This window comes from Pseudonaja textilis, chromosome 2 (genome assembly GCF_049901715.1).
Source record: "Pseudonaja textilis isolate UNSWEBS1 chromosome 2, rPseTex1.2, whole genome shotgun sequence".
Taxonomy (NCBI): Eukaryota; Metazoa; Chordata; class Lepidosauria; order Squamata; family Elapidae; genus Pseudonaja; species Pseudonaja textilis.
The window spans coordinates 201,867,228-201,881,793 of NC_141991.1; the positions used below are offsets into that span (position 1 = coordinate 201,867,228).

Consider the following 14,566-nt stretch of genomic DNA (forward strand, 5'->3'; position numbering starts at 1 on the left):
TCCTTGAACAATGTATAAGAATCTTGATAGGGATATAGAATAACACAAATCTCTATACCAGAGGTCTCCAAACTTGGCAACTTTAAGACTTGTGGACTTCAATTCCCAGAATTCTCCAGCCAGCTATGCTGATTTTCCCTCTAAATGCTTTTTCCTTGTATTTTTATGACAGGGGTCCCCAAACTTGGCAACTTTAAGACTTGTGGACTTCAATTCCCAGAATTCTCCAGCCAGTTATGCTGGGAGTTGAAGTCCACAAGTCTTAAAGTTGTCAAGTTTGGGGACCCCTGATCTATACTATCAGTTCAGAATTACAGTAACTTCCACAGCTATTCACAACTCAGTGTCAGCAAAGAAAGTTCCAGAAGAGTAACCCTGCAGGAAGCACCATCTCCCCAACACCAAGATTCAAAGGATTAGATTTCATACATAACAGATGGAGTAAAACAGGGAACAGTGCTATTCCTACGTTTTGCAAATCCTTAAGCCTCTCAAAAGAAGCGGGATGTGGTCTCTGACAATTCTTTACACTGTCCTCAACTTTCTTGGTTCCTGTGAAAAGTGAGAAAAATCACCCTGTTGCCAGTCTTGTGGTTTTTGAAAATCAAAGTCTCAACTTGTCACCCACTGAAGCTAGCAGGGAATGGGAAGAGATATAGCTACAGGGACAAAGACACCATATGGTTGAAAAGAAGAAAAAAAGATTATAACTTGTGAGGTCATCAAAAGCTGAGGAGAAAGGCAGGCAGGCAGGCAGGCCGGCCAGACAAGATATAAACTGAGATTATAAAGAAGAATATGAGGAGAAAAGCAATTTGTCTTAAGACAATACGTTCCCTTTTGCTAATAAACTGCTCAATAATAGTATAAGCTGAAGGAATTTAAAGCACAATACTGACCAAAACAATCACATTGCTTAACAGTTTTAGAGTCTGCTGAGTGTTACGTTATCAACTTCGTCCCTACAAATCACTTTTGTCAAAAGATTTTAAAAAAACTGAACGAATTACAGTAATATATTTCTTCTATAAATACCTTGTTACATCTTTTAAGAATTCTTCTTTTGCATTAGCCAGCAAGGCACATGATTTTTACAAACTTCATCTGCCGTAAATGTACTTCCAGAAATGTAAGTCAAGAGGCTTTTCTTGTGCAATTGAAAGTTTTTAGTGAATGTTTAGCATTAAAATGGCAAATTTACTGAACATATATAAGAAAACATGCATTAAGGCACAAAATCCATGATGCATTTTTGCTATCCACATGCAAATTTCAAAACAATTAAAATATGTAGTAAAAACTAATCTTTCATTTTCAAAACATGCAATTTAATATGTTAGTTTCGATGAAGGCTGAAGACTGTACAACTTATATGCTTTTTCCCCCAAACACACAGAAAATTAGGAGGACTCTAAAAAAATAAGACTATTGCAGAAAAGCAAAGGAAGGAAAGGAAGAGGCATTGACTTTAAATCTCTCACATGGTTCACTCAAGAAACAAAGGGAAGACAATCATTTACATCAAATTGCTGTTTCTCCCAAGTGGTGAGGGGATATATTACCAAAGACAGCAGTCTAAATAACAATAAAAGACAGAATTAACAAAGCTTTTTTCTTTCTTCTGCAGCAAAAGCCTCTCAGTCCTTTTCTTTGAAGCCTTAGCTGACTTGTACCCACTGAATTAGAAAACATGGACACTTGCATACTTTCCAAACACACCGCGCTTAAAAGGCACTTCCTTCAGAAAGAAATAGTCCCAAAGTTAAATTGCATTTTCTTCTTTATCACTCCATCCACCCTTTATCAACTCTTACTTTAAAAAAAACAATTATTTTTATATAGAATATATGTAAGCTAATCTAAATGTATTTTGAATAATATAACTTAAGTTGTTAGATATGAGTTTTTTAATGTTTGGAATATATGACAGGCATGTCATTCAGGAAGTAGCAAAGATTTCTGGCATTTAATACACACTTCAGCTGTTACACATTACTAATGTATATTATTCACTGAGTAAGAGTTAATTTAGTCAACATTAAGCACGGAAGATCTCGATATAAAAAACCCTATTTTCCCTATCCAAACTCTTGAGGGCCCAAAGGTTCATTTTGTCATTAGTAACCAAATTGCTTCCATACCAATGTCAAATGTGGATGCTATTAACACCTTGGCCAAAGTGCAGCATATTAAGGAAGATCAGCTTTCTTGCAAACAGTGGAAAGCGCCTAAGTAGGATTAATCCTTCAAGTTTGTCAATCTTCCTTTCCTGCCAATCTCCACACCCACACACTCCTTGCATTTATACGCTTTTCTGAACAAGGCAACAGATTGAGATTGCATCTGTGTCAGAAAACTGCTTTTTACAAAATCAGGGGGTTTCCCAGGAACAAAGATAACTCTCCTTAGCCAAATAGAAATGTAAAATAAAGGGGGCAGATCTTTTTTGAAATTAAAGAAAACCTTTTCATAAACAGGAGATTTGCAAATTGCATGAACCAATCTGTGATACTTGCCATGGAGTTGGTTAAATCTCACGGGGCTAGTCTGAAAATATACCTACCTAACAGAAAGATACTTGCCTCTCACTCAGCCAGCATATTAGTATTGAGAGTCCAATACCAGTCATGTTTGTTCAAAAGTAAAGTTATCAGCTTGACTCCTGGAAGACACACTCCTCATCCACACCATTTTCTTGGTAACCCCAAGAAACAATAGGCATTGCCTTCTTGTGGGAGGTCTTTCAACTTCCCAGTCTTCAAGAATATCTTCTTGATATTTGCTAGAGGTCTCCCAAGGTGTCATCCTGCTGAGCTTTGGAACCAAGACAAAGCAAACAATGCATTCTGTGGACCAGCCCTCTCCACATTTTGATTTGTATGGCTTCTTTCAGTCGTTTTATGCTTTGGTTTGTGTTGGATATGTTGGTGTCAAGCTACCACATTTTTGGCAGCCTTGTTTCCTTTTACTGCTGACTATTCTGATTATAACTGTCTTTTTCAGTGAGTTTGATTGCATGACATGGCTGAAATAAGCAAGATAGAATTTTGTGATTTTCCATCCCAGCAATATGGCTGGTTTTATATGCTCCAGTACTTGTTTGCTATCCAAGAAATGTGAAGGAGCTTTCTCCAATAACACAATTCAAACAGATTGATATTCCTCCTGTCTGATTTTTTATGGACCAATTTTCAAACTATAGATAAGTATGGAAAACATGATAGTGAGCACTAATCTACATTTAATTGTCACATTCATGTTCTTGCTTTTCTATACTCAATTCATGCTCATCATTGCTGTGCAATATAATGCAATTCAACACATTATTTCAGGATTCATTCACTGCTTTGATCAATCTGCAATCCCATGAAAATGCATTCTTACACATATTCAATCACTTTGCTATCATTCCTCTGTGTAGTCACAAGCTTGGTCTTTTTGATATTCAGGAAGATATCAAATCTCACATTTTCTTCTTCAAACCTTTTGGCAAGATGTTTCAGTCCTTCTTTAGTTTCCAAGAGGAAAGTTGGGTCATCAGCATAGTGAAGCTTGTTGATGTTCCTTTCTCCATTCTTTATTTCAATTTTTGATTCTTCAAGTTCTATCTTCCTCATGATCACTTCAGCATACAGGTTAAATAATAAAAGGTTTCACTTCTTACAGATAATCAGAGTTGGAAGGGACCTTGTAGGTCATCTAGTCCAACCCCCAGCCCAAGCGGGAGACCCTACACCATTTCTGACAAATGGCAGTTCAATCTCTTCTTGAAAGTCTCAACTGATGGCGCTCCCACAACTTCTGAGGGCAAGCTGTTCCATTGATTGATTGTTCTCACTGTCAGAAAGTTTCTCCTTGTTTCCAGGTTAAATCTCTCCTTGTTCAGTTTCCATCCATTATTCCTTGTCTGGCCTACAGGAGCTTTAGAAAATAGCTTGACCCCATCCTCCTGTGGCAGCCACTCAAATATTGAAAGACCGCTATCCTGTCTCCTCTGGTCCTTCTCTTTACTAGACTAGCCAAGCCCAGTTCCTGCAACCGTTTGTTGTATGTTTTAGTCTCCAGTCCCCTAATCATCCTGGTTGCTCTTCTCTGTACTTTTTCTAGAGTCTCAACATCTTTTTTATAATATGGTGACCAAAACTGGATGCAAAACTGGTGTGGTCTTACTAAGGCTTTATAGAGTGGTATTAGTACCTCCCTTGATCTTGATTGTTTCCCTCTGTTAATACAATTTAGGATTGCATTAGCTTTTTTGACGGCTGCTGCACACTGCTGGCTCATATTTAGCTGGTTGTCCACTAAGACTGTGTATGTTTGCACAGTGGCTTCCTGATTACAATGGCTGCACCACCTTGACCATATGTGTTGGCATTCCCCATGTCTTCTAGGACTCTCCTGTCTGTTATGATCAATACAATTCAAGGCTTTCTTATAATAAATAAAGCAAATGTTAGTGTCTTTTGATACTGAAATTTTTCAATAATCCATGAAAAAATTTTCATGATTTGGAGTATGATTGATATGACCCCTTTGGAAGCCAGCTTGAACATCTGGTAATTATCTTTTGATGGTTGGGCCAGACACAGTTAATGATTCTGCTTGGATGAGGCCAACTATAGGATAATTGGAGCAATCCTTGAAGTTGGAACTAATGAAAAACTTTTCTGCAATGAAATGAATATTTTTCAATCCTGTGGCCATGTATTCATTTCCCAAAGCTGTGATGACTATGAGAAATATGGACTCAGCATTTCTGCAGGATACATCAACACTTGAGACCTTGCTGCTTGTCAGTTGTTTCATTGCCCACTCAATCTCCTAAAAAATAGCTAATTTTATTTTTGCTTCCCTTGCCTCCTCATCCTGAGGAGGCTTGGTCTCTTTGTTACTGACATACACCTTATTTATTTTGTATTTCATATTTCCAAACAACCCACCTCCCTCAAAGAGGGGCTCTTTTGTATATTCACGCCATCTGTTCTTGACACCTTGGTCAGATAGTTCTTTCTCTTGTTTCTGATGCTTTTATAAGCAGTAAATTGGGTTTCATTCATCTGTTCTGATGGTTTCATATAAGTTATCGGGACATAAACTTTGCAGTGATTTTGCGGTGCTTAGCACAGATTTGGATGGACGTAATATGAACATTAACTATTGAAAAGCACTGTCTGGGTGAGATTCTTGCTTTTGATAAATGTCATTCCATTTGTTTTCCTGGTATCATGTCCTGAGTAATAGATAGTGAATTTCTCAGAGTGATACATTGTTAATGCCTGGATTCCTCACTGCAGGTTCTTGCTTTTCCTCAGTAACTTGTTGGATATTTTCGGGTCTGGCAATCCTACCATTGGGCACAATAACTAATTCCTGAGAGCCTTTACATAACATTTTCTGGATAAGATTTTTACAAGGCAGATCACCAAGTGTTACATCAACCCTCTCCATTTATCTGGAGTTGGGATCAGTATGAAAATACATGACTGGATCAAGGCACAATTAATCAGATGATAATTCTCTACATGTTTACTCAAAAATAGGACTGATTTCTGGGTTTTCTCTTAGTTATAAATAAGACAATAGCATCAATCCACCTTCTTGAAAAGCAACAATTCCTGTTAGTTTATGGACATGTCAATTTTTATTATAATAATAATATTTTTAACTTCCCAAACTGGGATGCTTACCATAGTAATACTTCTTGTAAAAATCAAAATGTAACATTAGCATGGAATAACATAGCCTCATTAAGTGTGCTTAGTAGAGTAGCATTTTCTTTAGAGGGATGGCAGTCAACCTTATCACCACTGAGTATAGCAACAGAATTGCTTTTAATGTACCTTAGAAGCATCACGTATTTAAAGTAGCCTTCAAAAGCATGAACTTACCATGATATATGTAATAATGCACCATGAAGCCATATGTAGCCAAGCATAATATAGGTTGTCAAGTTTTTCGCTGAATATATTGCATCAAATACATTATTTTAATTTGTTAACCACAGATTACAAATTAATCAGGGGCTCTAGTCAACTTATCTTACACATCTATCATTAAGAAATAAGAACTACATATGAAGTATAAGAATAATTCAAATACTATAGGATCATGCATACATGTGAATGGGGCTAATTAGACTGCCTGACCCTGTGGATAACAGACAATTTGATTACCTTAAGATATTCGAATTACATCTCACAATATAATGGGAAGATGGGAGTTATAATCTAAAATATTTAGAAAGCACCATTCCTAAGTCTGTTTTAGCCTACCAGAATAGCAAATAGTTACTAGACCTGAAAGAAACCACATAACCAGACCCACCCAAGTAGTATGGCATTCATATACATATTGAAATTATCTGAAATTATACCACAAGGAAGTAACTTCCGTGTGATTTTAGTATATAATAAAGAAACGTCATACTTCTAAATAAAAGTGTATAGAAATAGAGTCAGAAACTTAATCAGCAATCTTAACAAGTAATTCCCATAGAAGTGAATGAAATATATTTTCAAAAAGCTTATCAAGAATCAGTTTGGCAAGTTTGGCATCTAATGTTCCCATTACAGTCATCCTAAGAACTGCCACAAAAGCAATTGATATAGAACACCATCTACGCTCCTAAAGTGGGATAGGAGACATCATTCAAACAAGTCTTAATATGATAGAACATACTGTACCCACAGAAGCTGTAAAGTATTGTCTCTACAGTAAAGAGGAAGGCCTTGTGTTGATTTCCTCCTACCATGCTCCCACTGAAATCTATCTCATTCAAATATGAATAAGCTGGCGATGGCTGGTAATTTAAAAAAAAAATCCTTATTGTATCTTCTCTCATCAGAAATGCAAAGAGGGTGGTCAAAGTAAGATTCATTCTATTACAGTAAGCCACAAATATGTGTGGATGTTTCCATGCTATTCATTTAACAGTTTGGCTGGCACTTTTTGTCCACTGAAATAAAAATGTTCAGTTGTATCTCAGTAAAAACTACAAAACAAAAAGAAGCAAGCCAATACTTTCTTCCTATCTGCCAATTTCTGCAATACATATTTTACAGTCAAATCATGCTAAGCTACTTAGCTAATAGAAAAATGAGTTTTATGCATATTTACCTACAAAATCTTTTCACTCTGAGTAAGTGTATATAAGAGGCAATGAAGTGCAGTGGTTAAGGCACTTGCCTGGAAGCAGGAAGATTCTAGTCCTCAGTCATTTAGGGACAGAAGTTGGCTGGGTGAGGTTGGGCCTGTCAATTTAACTCAACCCTAGACTGGAAAGGTGGAAAACATTTAAAATCTACACCGTATCAGTGTAGTAGATTACAATCCATAATGTTCAGTGAAGAGGATTTTATCCTGATCTGGACTACATTTGACATGATAATAATAACAATCATAATGTATAGACTGCGCTACCAGAAAAATCCAAGTTTTCCACAGAAAGAAAAGATCTGGATTATCCTTAAGCATGAGACACCCCAAGGAAAATAAAGAAGAAGGGCACAATTAACATATTTTTAGTTTTGGGCCAAGATGTCACTCCTCTATTATTATTTCTTCTTTCTCTTAAAAAAAAAAAAGCAAGCATTTCAATCATAATGGTACAAGATCTACAAAGTTTTTACAACAAAGAATAATTCTTATTAAAAAGAGAACAAGGCTCCATTATAACATTGGAAGTAGTTAGAATGACTTTCTGTGCTCTTTACTACTAATCACCTTAAACAAATCCACCAGTTGCAAGAAAACTGGGGTTAAGTTGGAAAGTTATTTTCGGCTGCAACTCCCACTGAGAAAGTTTGGCATTCTCACTTTGCAAAAATTAAATATATAATCACCAACACCCTTACATTTTGCAACTATCTCCTAATAGTAAGGTTTTTTCCGTTGCATTTTCCCATTAGGACAGAAGGCAGGGGGAAGTAATAGAAGATACATAGAACTTTTTGGAACTAACTCTGCTGTTGTGCCCTCCAACCATGCAGCCATAAGGTTCCCTGACCCTCCCCCAAATTAACTCAGAAATGTTATCTCCCATCCCATAATAAAGCAACAAATGGCAAACCCTTGAAACCGGCAAGCCAAATAACAGAAAATCTAAGCATCTGTCACTTCCTGGGGTGAAGGAAATAGATTGTGTGGGTAAACAAAAGGAAGAAACATTATTTTAAGCCTCTAGCTTATTAACAGTTCCTCTCTAATCTGGCCTATGGCCTGTTATTTCTCCACTAGGTTCAGATTCTCCCATTCTTCTTCATATAAGTTAGATTCAGCCATTTATTTGTTTATGGATTTATCTATTTATTTATTAAATAGGGAAGGTTAGGAGGCTACGAACCAAATTATTCCACTTTCAAATGATGTTTCAACATGCCATTTCTCCTTTCCATTACAGTGCAAGGCAAACTAGGGTAGACCTGGAAGAGTTCTAGAAGGTGGCTACGCATAGAATGATTTACACTGGGGATCAAAGGGTGGCCCATCAGCACCTTTTTGCCTGCTTCATGTCATCAGGAAGGCAAGGAGGATACGAGAGAGACCAAATGTAAGACATGTTTAATCTGCCTGAGAAACACCACTTTTTCACAGTTGAATGCACAATCAGGCAACTGCCTTTGCGAGAACTGTGAAGTCTTCCACTGGAGTCTCAAACACACTTCACTCTCCCCCACTCCCGCCCTTGTTCTCATAAATCTTGCTGCTATTAAAAGAGGAAAAAAAAAGAGAGAAAGAGATGCCGAGGATGAACTGGACACAGCAGTCAAGCCCGCCACCCCGCCATGGCGCAAGGTCAGATGTTAATAGGGCCGCTTGTATTCAGGTTCTCTAAACAATCGCAAAGCTTGTTGAACCGAGTCCTAATGTTTCCTGAGGCCGAAAGTTTTGGGGCAGCCAGGGACTGTACAGGAAATAGGATTCTCCTCCCCCCAAAACAAAGGGGGAGAACAACCAAACAAGCCACTCAAACTCAGGCAAATTTCCCTTGGTGGTTTCCTGGTTTGCCTCTGGCTTCACTCAACACCGATTAACCACACTCAGCTGGAAAGGGAGGCAGCAGAAGTGTTTATTGAAACAAAGAAGTAGACATCCCCCTTCCTTTAAGGGGAGGCAGCTGGTCCTGCCCCCCAACTGCCACTGAGAAACACCCTGTAGTCAAAGGAGAGGGGGGGTTGTTCTTTGTATTTCTCCACCCACTCCAGCAAAAAAAAAAAAAAAAGGGGGGGAGGGAGCCGGCAATCCCCAGTAGCCATTTCACTTCAGAGTAGGGTCAAGGTAGGAGAAAAACTTTTCCATCCCTCGTGTCTATCTTCCAGGCTGAGACTTGGGGCTTAAAATGGTTAAGGCGAGGATGGCGCGGCGGCGATGTTACAAGTTCCCAACACGACGGTGGGGCATTGTAAGGCGCCTCCGGCATTTGATATGGCACGCATCGCCGCAAGGAAGGAAGGACGGACGGAACATTCTTCGTGGTCTCTTCAGGACAGTTTTCCCTCCATGAAACCGCGGGAACAACGACTGCATTCCCGAGGCCATTTAGCCCCCAATCCCTGACGAGAATTAACTAAGGTCTCTGGTGAACCCCTGAGTAAGCGGTTTAAAGGCGAGCCTATATGCACGCAGCTCCGCAAGACTCGGGAAGACTTCCCTCAGAAGTAACCCTACAAAGGCTAGAATTCCTCCCAGAGAAAAGCCCCCCGCGCTTCCCAGGGGTGTTTAGTCCTCAGCGAAGGCTGTTTGTAGCCAGGGAGTCGGCAGGGCAAGCCCACCTCCACGGCTTCGGCGTGGTCAGGAAAGGGCAGAAACGAAGACGTCTCTTGTCCCCGGCACAAGGCTGCTTAAAGTTAAGGGAGACTTTCACTCTCGGGTGGGGCCCTTCCTTTCCCCCGCCCCCCAAGGCTCCCTCTCCATCTCGGTGCAAACGAGGAGCAAGGACAAGCAGGCGGGGTCCCCGCCACCACGTTCAACAGTTTGCTTTCAAGTGGGCTCAGCCCGAGGGAAAGCTCCTCTTCCAACCCTCGCTTGCTTTGGGGATGAAGAGCAGCGGGCGGTTGCCAGACGTTGCTCAACCCTCGCGCGCCCGGAGCCGTCGGAGCTTCTTTCGGGCTTACCTGCCGCGATCAGAGGAAGAAGCCCGGACGCTGCCAGCAGGACTAAGAAGGCGGCGCTGGCTGCGCCCATGCTGGCGCCGGCCAAGAGCGAGGGACGAGGGGGCCGCGGCCGCCGGTGCACAAAGAAGTCTTTGTGGCCTCGCTCGCGTCTCCTCTGGGCTAACTGGCGGCGGTGGCGGCGGCGGACTGGAGTTTCCCGACGAGGTTGCCTGTCCGACCAGCCCCCGCTGGCTCCTAGCTGAGGGAGGAGCTGCCGCTCCGCCTTCTCCGAGCGGGATCCGCGCCCTGCAACTGGCCGCGGCGGACGAGGGGAAGCGAGAACTGAGGCCGCCTGGTGGGCGCGGACGTCCCTTCACGCTGACCAGCCTCTTGCTCGGGCTACCCTGCAGCCCGTCGGCCCACCAGACGACCGACCTGCAGTCCCAAAGCGAAGGGAAAGCGAGCGGCCGGTGGGAGGATCGCTCCTTTCTTTTGGCAGCCCTCGACCGGAGAAAGAAAGGACGGCAGAAAGTCCGGCCTGGCCCCGGGCGCTGCGCGGGACTTCAGAAACCAATCATGAAGGAGAAAGATTGGATGCCACCGGGGCAGATCACGTTGCTTTGCGGCTTCATTCGAAGGCCCAAATTGGAAGCAAAACCTATCGACTTTAGTGGGTCTTAACTCCCTGGTAGACAAGACACAACGTCTGACTTCTCCAAAGCGTTGCATTATTGCATTGCAGAATCTCGCTGAAGTAGAAACGTTATTTCTGAGAAAAGCCGCGTCTGTGGAACCGGCTACAAATGTTTTAAGTTTTTCGTGCTTTTTAAAAACACCTCTGTACAATAACTCATGAAAATGAACACAAACTTTACTTTCCATAAAAAATACCAAGTTTTTGGTATGCACGCACACGCACACACACAAAAGTTTAGAATTAACAGCACTAACCCTTGATCCCTTTTGCAGATGACTAAAGCCACTGCTCCCTGGATTCCCTGGCTTTTCATCATAACAAAATCCACTTTTTCAGGATTAATTAGTTTGCCCACAGTCAGTTCACCCTATTCCATACACAAGTTATCTTGAGTAGAAAGGTTGGAAAGCTTATCACTACACCTGGCTCTGATGAAAAGGAGAAATCTGAGTTGGGTGTTGTCAGCACTCTGGTGATGCTTCATCCCAAGTTCCTTAACCTCTCCCAACTTTTTCATATACTTATTCAACAGCATGTAGGACAATTTCCAAAATGGATTCATGGCGAGCCACATATAACAGCTGCTACTGTACAAAATAATAGTTTTCCAGCACCACTTTTAAGAATTAAGATAATGTTTTCATTCACCTGGTAGTTTGCCCACAGGTAAAATTCCACAGCCAGTGGTATCCAAAATCTATTGAATATTCAGTATATCAAGATAGCCAAATTCTCTATTTGTTTGGAGATGATGATCCAGACAAAACAAATTCATAATCCCTGATGGGAAGATGTGATGCTTACCACATATGCATTTAGTTAATATAAAACTGGCTACAGAAGAAAAATTGCTTTTTGCCAATAAAGATTTTATATTAGTATCATTGATAAGCGCAGATAATTTTAGTTACTGTTTTTACTCATATTCATCTGTTGATATTCTATAGACAAAGGAGCAATATTGTGTGGTTTATCCCTTTTGGCTATAGCCTCAAATTTTGCATGTTGATTTACAAAGTATGAAGAAAGAGGAAATTTTTCCTGTTACTCATCTGAACACACAATGAATGCTACAGCCCTTCTGCTTTCAGAGTTCTCTATCCCCACTGATAGGATTGTTCTCTCTGCTGAAAATTTAAACACACTTGATCTAAGAGTTAAGAGTTAGAAAACGCAATAGCAATATGTAGTCAGTTGTACAAAGGGTAAAGCTGTGAATCAGTCAAGGCCTGATTAAAACAATATCTGCATAAAATTATTCCCTGCATAAAAACAAGTGGGTGGGAATCTCCTGAAAATGTTGTAAGATGTGGGTATTTGAACAGTTTTAATCATAAATATTGCAAATATAGTTCATAGCATTTTAATTATTTGATCCCATCATTTATTACAGATACTACAAGAGAAGATAAAAAACAAAGTACATAAATTGTTCATATACAGAAATTAAATATTAATAAAGGCATTGATCTTTGCAAAGACCATTCCAAGACTGCCAGCTCTGAGAAGTCCCTGCATTGGGTCACTATTTGATATATTTTTTCCTAAGGGTGGGACAGTGAGAAGACTTTTGCACCCTAAAATGCAGACACAGATAGAGCATAGTATCAATAAAAATGAAATAAATGTACGAATTGTGATAGCATAACAATCAAGACAGTCAGTATAGGGGCATTAATATGATATTAAAAGTGGAATGACAATGTCTAGGATTTTTATCTGACAGTATGCAAACTTGAATGATATTGATGGAATGTCAGGCTTCCAGGAATGCCTGGCAAAATTTGATCTTACAAAGTTATAAACAGACTAAGGGTCCAAATAAATTTGGAATAATTTACAATTTATTTACAATAAAATTGTAAGGAACAAACAGCTTTTATGGGAAATAATCCTGTTTTGGTTTTTACAAGACAAAACAAAGACAAGCAATTTCATGATTTCAAAAATAATAATAGAGGAGACTAAAGTTTTTAAGTAGATAAGATTTACAAGCCTGTAAATATTGCAAAAATATTATAACAATAAAAATACTAAAGGAGACTTTTGAAGAATGGAATTATAAAATAATTTGTTTATAGATAATTATTTGTTTATAGATAATAGGTGAGGTATGGGGTGAGGGAGATCAATATTTGTAACCTTAGAAGGGGTGAAGAATCGACTTCCAGTTGGACTTCCTCGAAAAAGGACTGGAAACCATGATTGTCCGCGGTTTTGATCTGTACTCTCCTGTCGGAGGGCCCCGATCATCCTGATCTGGACCTGGAGCCACCCTGTAGGGGTAGTGAAGAAAGAGAAGACCACCAGCCGAGCCAAGGGGAGCTGCATCTCCACTCCTTGGCTTGGCAACTCCTTGGCTTGGCAACTCCTCTCTGAAGACAGCTGGAGCAGTCGTCAATGTGGCCACCCTGAAGAGGAAGAGCTAACCAGGATAAGATTGTGCAGGAACAGTGAAGAAGAGGATGGCAAGGAAACTGGGATAATTTGGCACAACATTTAAATATAAGGTACCCCAAAATTAAAATTATAAGAATTTTTAAGAAAGACAATTAAAGCAGCTGACATAAAAAGTGAAGAAAAAAAATGTCTTTGACAGCTGAGAGTGGCTTTGAACCATAAAAGGAAGAAACCAGAAGACATCTGTTTAAACTGGATAAATATACTTTTGACACTAAAAGGCATAACTAAAGCTGAATTTGAACATGTCAAAGAAAAAAGAAAAAATAGTAATTGATACTTGGATTTATTGGAATTTTGAAGTTTAAAAAGCCCTAAATAAAGAAAAAGCAGAAGAAAAAAGGGTGAAATTTGGGCAAAAAAGAGAGTGCCATCAAGGGGCCAAAGAACTTATTTATGATTTTTTTAAAAAACCTGTTTTTCTTAAGAATTTGACTTGATACAAAGTAAGTTAAATCTTGATACAATAAAAGAGACCCTGGAAAGTGAAAGCAGAATCTTGAACATTAAAACAAAGAAAGAAGCAAGAAGAAATTATCTTGGGATTGTTTGGTGATTTTGGTATAAACTTAAACTTATGGATGTTGGACTATTTATTGAATCTGAAAAACTTAAAGAGAAATTAACAAAAGCTGACTGTTGGAAATAAACTTTACAGATGTCACTGGACAGAAGTGTTTAAAAATGGCAGAATCTCTTTTGGAACTAAAAATGGAACTTAGAAACATGAAAGAAACCCTACAAGAAAGAGGCAAATCATTTGGCTTTGCTTTCAAATTTTTGGAAATGGCAATTCTAGAACATGAAGAGCAACAAGGAGTGCCAGTAGAAGAGGATCTGATTAAAGAAGAGGCCTTTTTTAATGAACAAACTGAATAATGAATATTAAAGTGAAGGGGGGAAAAGAGTGGGAATTAAAAACTTGGGGTTCAAGGAGGTAACTAAAAAGGGGAATATCTTAAAAACCAAACATTTTAAAAAGAAACAGCAGAAAAGTAAATTGTGGAAGGAAGCTTTAAAGAGGGAGGAGGATAAAAGCTGGAGGATAAAAAGAAGGGGGGGGGGAGAAGGGATAAGAAACAGGACCAAGAAACAAAGAAATATGGAAATTGAATAAAAATGAAAATAAATTGCTTATTTAAAAGACATAGAGATAATAGTTAAATAAGAATTTTAAAAGGGGATTCTGCAAGGGGATGAGGGGTAGTATAAATGTATTAGAAGTTATAAATTATTTAGAAAATAGGGAAATATGGATTATTAAAATGAAAGGTTGGAACTGATATTTTTAATTGTTATTGGAATGTTCATTCTTTGT

At 39.2% G+C, this 14,566-nt stretch overlaps 1 protein-coding gene across 1 annotated transcript in view; it reads right to left on the reverse strand.

Annotated features, from left to right (window-relative positions):
• ROR2 (ROR family WNT receptor 2) overlaps positions 1-10,374 on the reverse strand; it is a 140,217-nt gene extending 129,843 nt beyond the window's left edge. Inside the window, exon 1 of the mRNA XM_026703944.2 lies at positions 10,113-10,374. Within this exon, the coding sequence (XP_026559729.2) occupies positions 10,113-10,182 (70 nt within the window). The 5' untranslated portion in view covers positions 10,183-10,374. The remainder of the gene's footprint in view (positions 1-10,112) is intronic.
• Positions 10,375-14,566: the final 4,192 nt, after the last annotated feature.